The sequence below is a fragment of the Portunus trituberculatus genome, chromosome 47 (genome assembly GCF_017591435.1).
Source record: "Portunus trituberculatus isolate SZX2019 chromosome 47, ASM1759143v1, whole genome shotgun sequence".
NCBI lineage: Eukaryota > Metazoa > Arthropoda > Malacostraca > Decapoda > Portunidae > Portunus > Portunus trituberculatus.
Window position 1 is genome coordinate 9570549 of NC_059301.1, and position 10000 is coordinate 9580548.

The 10000-nt window shown below is 37.2% G+C and overlaps 1 protein-coding gene across 3 annotated transcripts in view; it reads right to left on the reverse strand.

Moving 5' to 3' along the window:
* The window catches only part of LOC123498037 (gonadotropin-releasing hormone receptor-like), a 190035-nt gene that overhangs the window by 39767 nt on the left and 140268 nt on the right, over positions 1-10000 (reverse strand). For all 3 annotated transcript variants that reach the window (XM_045245116.1, XM_045245114.1, XM_045245115.1), the window contains one exon: positions 2942-3125. In XM_045245116.1, coding sequence (XP_045101051.1) covers positions 2942-3125 — 184 coding nt within the window. The remainder of the gene's footprint in view (positions 1-2941; positions 3126-10000) is intronic.

The window sequence follows — 10000 nt, forward strand, 5'->3', positions numbered from 1 at the left end:
TGTTATTGTTATTATTATTATTATCATTATTATTATTATTATTATTATTATTATTATTATTATTATTATTATTATTATTTATTATTATTATTATTATTATTATTATTATTATTATTATTATTATCATTATTATTATTAGTAGTATTATTGTTATTATTATTATTACTATTATTGTTATTATCATTATCGTCACCATAATTATTACGACTAATGTTTTAATTTTCGTTAGTGTAGTTTGTTATGCTGTAATTGCTTTTTTATATAAGTTATTTTCTTCTTTCACAGAATTTTCATCATCAGCTGCGTAAGTATTGGCTGCTGCTGCTACTGTTGTTGTTGTGTTTGTTGTTGTTGTTATTGTTAACGGAGGATCTGTGTACCGTTTCCTCTCCTCTTCCTTCTCTTCCTTCTCCTCCTTTTCCTCGTCCCATTCTTCATTCTTTTTCTGTGGAGCTGCTGCACATTTTTCTTCCCACCACTAATTCTCTCGTACCTTCCTCCTGGTGTGACAAGTTTCTTTATGGCATCTTCTCTTCCGCCTTTCTCTCGTTTTCTGTGATTCGTTTTCCGCTTCATGTCACTTAATATCTGTTTTCTTAACATTTTCTGTGTTTTCTTTCTTTATCCGTTTTATGTATATTGTGTATATCTATTCGAAAAAAAAATGTTCGTTTTTATTATGACCATCACCTAAATATGTAAGCTCCAAGAAAATTAATATTATATAAAGAAAAAAATAATATGGCGAGAAATAACACGATTTAATGGTAATGTAGTGATTCAGATTCTGCTAGATTTTATTTGTCCTCTCCTCACTGGATCTTTTTTCATTCTATTTTATTATTTTTCACAAAGAGGAAGAGTGCTGAAGTGGTGTGGAAAAGACGGATTCTCTCTTTTTTCTTCAGAACTAAAGGTATAAAGTGTTGTCACGTTGGATGCCGCGTGTCTCAAGCAGACCTTCGTGTCCACCGACCCAGGGAGTCTTTCTTCCACGACCTTTCAACATTCCTCTGTATCACACCAGAAACTAACTCACCATGATTTCCTTCCCATCACTACACCTAGTATATATATATATATATATATATATATATATATATATATATATATATATATATATATATATATATATATATATATATATATATATATATATATATATATGCGTTCTATTTGTCCGTTGGCATTATTTGGAACTGTTTGTTTTGCTTATTTTTCCTTTCTTTGCTAAGTTTCTCTCAAGACCAGATACAAAAGTTTTCCGACGTTAATTTATTTTTTGGTTGCCTTGATATATTTCTCCTAATGGGAAGAGTCTTCGTCACGCTCTAAAGGCACCCTTTCTTCTTTTCTTTTGAACTGTCTAACGTAAAATATTTTAGCTTCGCCTTGTCAGTCTGTTTTTTACTTTGAATTTTATGAAAGTGACTCACAGCTGTCCGTTTAATTTATAGTTTTTCATGTGAAATTCATCTCAGTTCTAGGCCTAGCATAAGAAAAATAGAATACAGAAAAACAATGGAGTAATTGCCTTTTTCTTGAAGACAAAGCGATGGGTTTTTGTTGAGGTACGTGTGTCACTGAGGGTGTCACCGCCTAGAAGTTTTGGCTTCGTCTTTTTACAGTCATTGTGTAACGTAAGGTGTTGTCATTAAAGGTGTTAAATAGTAGCTTTTATGTGTAATAGAGTAGATGAGTGTTGACACGTCATGACTTTGCAAGTTAACGTATCGAACATGTCAGTATTCTGTCATTGCCGCAATACTTTTATGAAAGTTACATATACATGTATATATATGAGCTAATAATACATCCAATGACACTCAGGGTGATGACAATGCTATCATTTGGTCATCTGAAAGCTAGTTAACGAATTCCTGTCTTCTGGCCAATATGTTAAACTCTAATAAACTTTATCTTTGTCATCATGGCAAAGAGAAAGGCTACAAAAGATATAATCCTGCCGTTCATACGCGAGAATAAAAGTACGTTTTTCATATTTTAAAACAAAGATCCAAAACCTGAACTCCTTAATATCGCTGGAGAAAAAATAATAAAAGTATCCGTATATCACCAAATATACACCTCCAAATTTATACATCAAATCTGTACAACATTCTGCACATCTAAAAATCTTGTACTTTATTTGCCTGTTGGTCTCGGTGATCGGTACTGTTCATGTTACGTTGCATAGTGGTATGGTGACTCTGTGGTAACTATATACAGTGTTTGGTTTGAATGAATACAAGCTGTGGGTTCGATCCTGGCTCACAGCAGTTTCTTGGCCCCCCTAGTGACCTCAGCCGGTGACCTAATATGACCCTCCTCTTACTGTGCAATAACTCAATCGGTTTCCAATTTTCATACAGCAGCATCTGTGGATAGGAGAGCTCTCCGTCACCATCCGAGGCACTTAACGACATATTGTTCGTCCCTGGCTCATTCATTTAATATCCAAGTTCATGGTGGCAGGTTATTTAGTCACTGATGGTTTTACTTTTGTTATTCTTAATAGTAGTAGCAGTAGAAGTAGTAGAAGCAAAAGTAGTGTAGTAGTAGCAGTGTTATTAAAAGTAATATTAGTAGTGTCCATTTCGTATCATCATAACTCAACACAAAATGACATTCCATATCAGGAAATCGAAAATGCACCAAATATTGTGCCGCCATATTACCATCACTCATCATTTCCCGGCAACATTCCAGTACTCACTCGCCGAGGGGTTTTTCTATTAATATTGAACAACAAGAGCATAACTATTTTCGGGGTGCACCATAATCGGCGCTCAGACTGCGGTAGCGTCAGGTGATCATATAATATTTGTTTTGTGAATAGATAATTACGCCTGAACACACACACACACACACACACACACACACACACACACACACACACACACACACACACACACACACACACACACACACACACACTTACTATGCAGTGTGACGAAGGTTGAGATGTAAGTGAGGAGGAGGATGAGCAAGGGCAGCACAAACATACAGACAAGACTGAACACCGCATACAGTTTCTCCAACCACGCCGGCGAATAGAGGCCGTACGTGACGCACTGGTAGAAGTCCTCAATGAAGGGACCGCGCACCACATGGAACACCAGCACCTAAGGGAAGAAAATGTAAAGGAATTAGAAAAGAAACGAAGACGGAAAGCAAAATAGATAATGCAATACTGGAATACTAAGGAATCTCCATGGAGCTAGTTATAAAAATACTTAAAAAAATGTAGTGAGGAAATTATGAATATCACAAAGAATGGAAAAAGAGTTACAAATGTTAATTCATTAGAGAATGTGTAGAAGTTAGTGAGATAAAAGTTAGAAACTATTGTTTAGTACGTGACGAAGAGATTATGGAAGTTACGAAGAGGGAAGAAGTTTGAAAGAGATTAGGAAGTGTGATTCAGTGTGTGTGAAGAGCTTAAGAAGAGTGTAGTATATATATATATATATATATATATATATATATATATATATATATATATATATATATATATATATATATATATAGAGAGAGAGAGAGAGAGAGAGAGAGAGAGAGAGAGAGAGAGAGAGAGAGAGAGAGAGAGAGAGAGAGAGAGAGAGAGAGAGAGAGAGAGAGAGAGAGAGAGAGAGAGAGAGAGAGAGAGAGAGAGAGAGAGAGAGAGAGTTAAAAATGCAGGCCTGCCTGAGTATAAATGCATTTTTAAACCCAACCGTAAAGAGGTGCTTCGGTAGGCATTTATGTACCTTTGATCCACATAAACGTAATGTAAATAGTCCAACCTTGAAATCGTATAAATACGAGTATTTGTTGGGTGTTTAGTTCAAGGAGAGAGGAAAAAAAAGGATTGGGAGAGAGAGAGAGAGAGAGAGAGAGAGAGAGAGAGAGAGAGAGAGAGAGAATAGAAGGAAGTAAACTTTTGTTGGTTTTTACTTCAGCCGCACTGATGGACAGGAAGATGGGAAGTGAAAGAGAGGAAATATTGGAACGTGTGTGTGTTTGTGGATCTTATGCTGCGTCAGGAGGAGTGGGAAATGAAGAAAATTTATTGAATTCGACATGGGAAACAGGACATCGTTGTGAACAGTAGCGGAAGGAAAATCATATGATATAAAAGTTATAGGTAATTCTGTCTATTTGTTTTCAATTAAGAGACAGATCATGATATAAAGAACATTAAGCAATTAAAAAGTTGATAAATGGTCTACAATTTCAACCAATTAAGGAACAAAAAATATAGAAAATACACAATGGAACGTTAGTAAGTGATAGTCATCTTGTATGTGGATGAAACACGATTAAAAACCTAATATTGGTATATCTGACAACTCTAACTATATTTTTTGTGGGGTGTTGTAATATAAGAATGCACACAAAGAAAACAAATGAAAAGAGTTGGAAGTCCTGCTGTATGTAAAACCCGTCTTCATATACACCTGTTGTGGTTGATTGCACGATCATATCACACAAAAATATAACCAAGATATGAGAGAGCGTGGGTTACATTTCTAAAGAAGACAGTGACAATTCAGGGATGTAGTAGAGAAACAAATGATCAACAGGCAATCTTCAGCAGCATTCTCCTGAGAATCAGCATAAAAATAATTGTTTCTTTCATATGTGGCAAAATTTATAGAGCTATAGGACTATTGTATAAGTTATATGAATAAACAAGATTTATATAACAGAAGATACATTCATATTTCCTTGTAAGATCTTGATATATAAATAAAAATCAAATGTATTATGCATAGTATTTAGCTACTTATGGCATAGTTCATGGTTTGTACTTGATAGTGTGATAACAATGTTGTTATATCTTAATTGTTGTAACGACAAAATTTCTTACAGCATATTGAGTTTGTATTTTAAATGAAGACTAGTAACTGATCTATGAGTTTTTGCACACCATTGTTCACACATCAGTTATGGAAATGAATTCAGGAATAATACAGAAAGCACCACCCTTCCATCGGTGAGGCAGCTCAGTGGTGTCCAATAATGCTAATGTCATTACTTTTAAGTTTTGCTTTAAATGTTTTAGAAATGTGTTTTATGTGCTGAATTTCTAATGAACTAATTACCCAAGAGCTATCAGTAGATAAATATATCAAAGCATTAACACTCCAGAATTTGTGGAAATGAATAAACATTTACATAAATGCAATTATTTGACCATTGACACGTGCCAATGGAGAAATGGGCTAAGAGAAAGTAATTTATTATGCAGAAAGAGAGAGAGAGAGAGAGAGAGAGAGAGAGAGAGAGAGAGAGAGAGAGAGAGAGAGAGAGATGTTTAGATGGTAAGTAGGTTGGCGGGAAATAGATAAAAATTAGAAAGCTTGATTTATGTTATGTTTTACTTCCTAATCTCTCTCTCTCTCTCTCTCTCTCTCTCTCTCTCTCTCTCTCTCTCTCTCTCTCTCTCTCTCTCTCTCTCTCTCTCTCTCTCTCTCTCTCTCTCTCTCTCTCTCTCTCTCTCTCTCTCTCTCTCTCTCTCTCTCTCTCTCTCTCTCTCTCTCTCTCTCTCTCTCTCTCTCTCTCTCTCTCTCTCTCTCTCTCTCTCTCTCTCTCTCTCTCTCTCTCTCTCTCTCTCTCTCTCTCTCTCTCTCTCTCTCTCTCTCTCTCTCTCTCACATTTAATATGAACATTAAATATTCACCAACTAAATAGACCTGTTAGAAATCCATCGAGTCAGATGGTGACAATCTGTGAACACTGAAGAGCATGAACATAAGAGCTAGCTATCCAGAGGCGTCAGATCCTTCTCTGGTTTAGAATTGTACTAGATAGAAATTGATGAATGATTATCTGACTCTTCACCTTCTGAATTTCCCACTGTTTTGCATTTCTTGGTATCTTTTAAACTAATTCTTTCTATCTTTTACTTGCCCTTTCATGATGACTGGAATTCTAATTTTGGCAAATGCATACTTTTCGTTACCTCTCACAATCTCTTTGTATCAGATATTTCATATGTTCATAGCCCCATAACAGTTTTGGTCTCCTCCACAGATGAAGACTGATGAGTGTAAATGGCGACTTTGATATTGTAGAACATGAAAGTTAGTGTCAGTAGGAAGAACGATCGTCATTAGGGTGGAGGTTGTAGCTGTATTATGTTACTAAGACGAGGCAAAGCTTGGAAAGAACATGAGCAAGGACAGCAGTTAGTTTGCACCGCTCCATTGCACACTGTCCGTTTATACCACACTGGCATTAAGGTGACCGTGGCAACAGGTTACTATATACTGCCTCTTCAAGAAAGGTGTCTGCTTCACAACGAGACAATCGTGGAAAGATGTAGCTATGTATGTTTTTTCTTAGTTTGGCTCATTTAAGATTGAAAAGACACATGATTAAGTGCAGACATGGGACTGCCAGTATGTACGAGTGTTTTGAAGACCTCTTTTTTCACAGTCGGGGAATACGAAAGCGGACAAGCTGCCTTTGCTATTTGAAACGGATGCCCGATTTCCCAACCACACTCACACTCACACTCACACATCCAACCCCCCCCCCCACACACACAAACACACACAATGCCTCGTATTTATAAACGAGTGAAAATTTTGAATAACGAGAAAATAAGCACTTCAAGAGAATGACTTATGTTTCCCCATAAATACGAATTTTACCAGGTTGAAGAAAGATAAATTGGAACTCTTCCTGAGAGTCTCTTTGTGTGTGTGTGTGTGTGTGTGTGTGTGTGTGTGTGTGTGTGTGTGTGTGTGTGAGCGTGCAGCCAGTGTAATCACCACACAAGCTGTAAAGTAGCAAAGGAGAGGAACACAATAAAACGTTAATGCCGCGCTCTTTATCTCAAGCGGATTTTCTTTTTAATGTCGAGATTGTCATCGTATTTGGTTGAAAAATTACCTTCCTTATTTTATCATTAACGTGATGTACCAGAAATTATTGTCTGCTTGATGAAATACCCACTTGTTTCGAGATATTTTTTCTTATGGCCCCTTAGTAAAGTCCTTGAATATTAACTTCAACCCAAAGCCTCCAAATACAACTACAAATAATAAGAATAAGAACAAGAATAATAATAATAATAATAGTAATAATAATAACGATGATAGCAATGATACGTCCTCGCTATCACCATTGCTCAGCCACTCAGCTCTCTCTCTCTCTCTCTCTCTCTCTCTCTCTCTCTCTCTCTCTCTCTCTCTCTCTCTCTCTCTTCCCAAATATCTTAGGTTTCCCAAAGTCATTTCCCCTTTCCTTCTCCCGTTCCCTTCCTATCCTTCCCTCCGTCACCCTCCCCAGTCACCCTATTCTCCATCTTCTCTCCCTACGGGTATCACGCCCAATACTTCTCTCCTTTCCATCTGTACCTCATTTCCTCTCGTCTCTTCATCTTCATCTTCCTCACACCCTTTGCTCCCTCCACCTGCACACTTTTCTTGGTTTCTCGTTTCAATTTCTATTCATTCTTCCTTCATTTTCATCTCTCTCTCTCTCTCTCTCTCTCTCTCTCTCTCTCTCTCTCTCTCTCTCTCTCTCTCTCTCTCTCTCTCTCTCTCTCTCTCTCTCTCTCTCTCTCTCTCTCTCTCTCTCTCGTAGCCATGTCTTCTTTTCTACGTCCCACTGATTTCGCCTCTCTTATTTCCTCGTCTTCCGCTCTGCCTTGCCATTCGTCACTCTTACACCTCCTCACCACACCATCTCCCTCCCTTTCCGTGCCTCACACTGCTGGATAGGAGAAGATATATTGGTTGCGCGCACTAAAAATACGAAAACAACCTCACACACTTACGTGATGTTGAGTCTTTCACATCGTAATGAAGTGCCTTACGTGGAATTTTCGCTGTCTTGACTATAAAAATGTACGAATGTTTATCCTTTTTACTGCTATGGTTATCCTTGTGAACGTTCAAAGTGGTATAAAATCTTGTTTGAATTGACACACCGGGAGTAATACAGAATTAAAGGGTGGGTTTTTTTTCTTTTATAAGCTACAATTGTGTATGTGAGATGTTTGTATAAAAATTGATGTATAAAATATGTAAGTTATTGTGTAAAAAAGAATGGTCTAGTAGAGAAAGGATTGTTATTCTTTTCATTTAGGTTGAGGATTATTTTTTGATGTAAAATTAGGTCAGATGGAAGTAGCTAAATGTTCCCTACGTATGATAGTCTTTCATTCACGCAGATTGTGGGTACGTGAGATTGTGTTTTTTCCCTCTTCATTCATTCCCAAGAGTAAAGGCAAGTATAATGGACGAGCAGAGGGAGAATTTGTCAGAATTTTCGAGGACTATGAGACTGGAAATTTATATGAACTCTTCTAAAGTAGAAATATTATTATGTGACTTTATAAAGTGACTTAATAATCTAGTGTTTTCCTCCTCATTTCCTCCTTTATTCCCCAGAAGAGAGGAAATCTTATAAGTTTACTCGTTAACTATCAAATTACACACTGATGAAGATTACACTTACAAAATATTTCTTATTGTACCTTACTCTCCTTTTATTCAAGAGAGCATAACACAGAAATACATTATAACAGATGAGCATTATGACAACTTGTGAGGGTTTTGGAGCACAATTAGACTGAAAACTTCCATCGTCAGTTCTGCGATGGAACAGTTCAAGGGGTTTTAATCTCTTCCCTAATTAAATTTGATGAAAGATGTTATGACTTAGACGCCCATTAACAAACACACACACACACAGACACCCACCCACCCACACACACACACACACACACAGAGAGAGAGAGAGAGAGAGAGAGAGAGAGAGAGAGAGAGAGAGAGAGAGAGAGAGAGAGAGAGAGAGAGAGAGAGAGAGAGAGAGAGAGAGAGAGAGAGAGAGAGAGAGAGATGAAGATTTTGAAGAAAGGGAATGAGGACTGAAAAAGTGAGAGATGAGGAATGGGAGGGGGTGAGCATGAATGAATGAAAGCAGGGCGGGAGTAAAGAAGCAGATGAGAACATAAGCATAAATTAAATGAAGGATATGCAACCAGACTTAGCGTACCTCTCTCTCTCTCTCTCTCTCTCTCTCTCTGGTGTCAATGGCCGCGAGTGTGCATTTATCACCGCCACGACAGAATTTTGGGGTCAGTGAATAGGAAGAAGAAGGATGATGGAAGGAGGGGAAGGAAGGACAGGGAAGGAAGGAGAGGAAAAGTATAAATTGAAGGGAGAAAGAAGACCCTCCTCACCCTCGCTAAGGGACCACCATTGCTATCACACACACACACACACACACACACACACACACACACACACACACACACACACACACACACACACACAGTAAAATCAATACCAGGTAATGATGAATACTGTTTTTTTTCCTTTGTGTGTTTCTTAACTAGCAAATTTCAAGAACAAAAGACCATTAGTCATTTGACCATTATTATTTTTATTATTATTATTATTATTATTATTATTATTATTATTATTATTATTATTATTATTATTATCATTACTCTTGTTAATGCTATTGTTGTTGTTGTTGTTGTTGTTGCTGTTGCCATTCTAATTATTTTATTTTAGTATCGTTAGCGGTAGTCGTCAAATTAGTGCTACTTTTAATGAGCGGTAGTGGTAACAGCAGCAGAATTCACTATAGCAACTAAAGTAGAAATAGGAGTCGTAACAGCTATAGTAGAAGTAGTAGCAGCAGTATGAGTAGTAGTAGTAGTAATAGTAATAAAAATAGTAGTAGTAGTTATTGTTGTATTAGTAGTAGTAGTAGTAGTAGAATAATAGTATGAGCGGTACCAAAGATAATGAACAGAGGCGGCAAATGGCAAGGAAGCGGAAGAAGAGGAGAAGGAGAAGGAGGAGGAGGAGGAGGAGGAGGAGGAGGAGGAGGAGGAGGAGGAGGAGGAGGAGGATGGAGTAAAAAGAGATGAAAAAAGAGGAGCCTGACTTGTGATAGATTTTATGAAGGAGCGTCACTTTAAATTGACCTAACTTTACAACCTTCCGCCATCACTACCTCTTCTCCTCCTCCTCCTCCTCCTCCTCCTCCT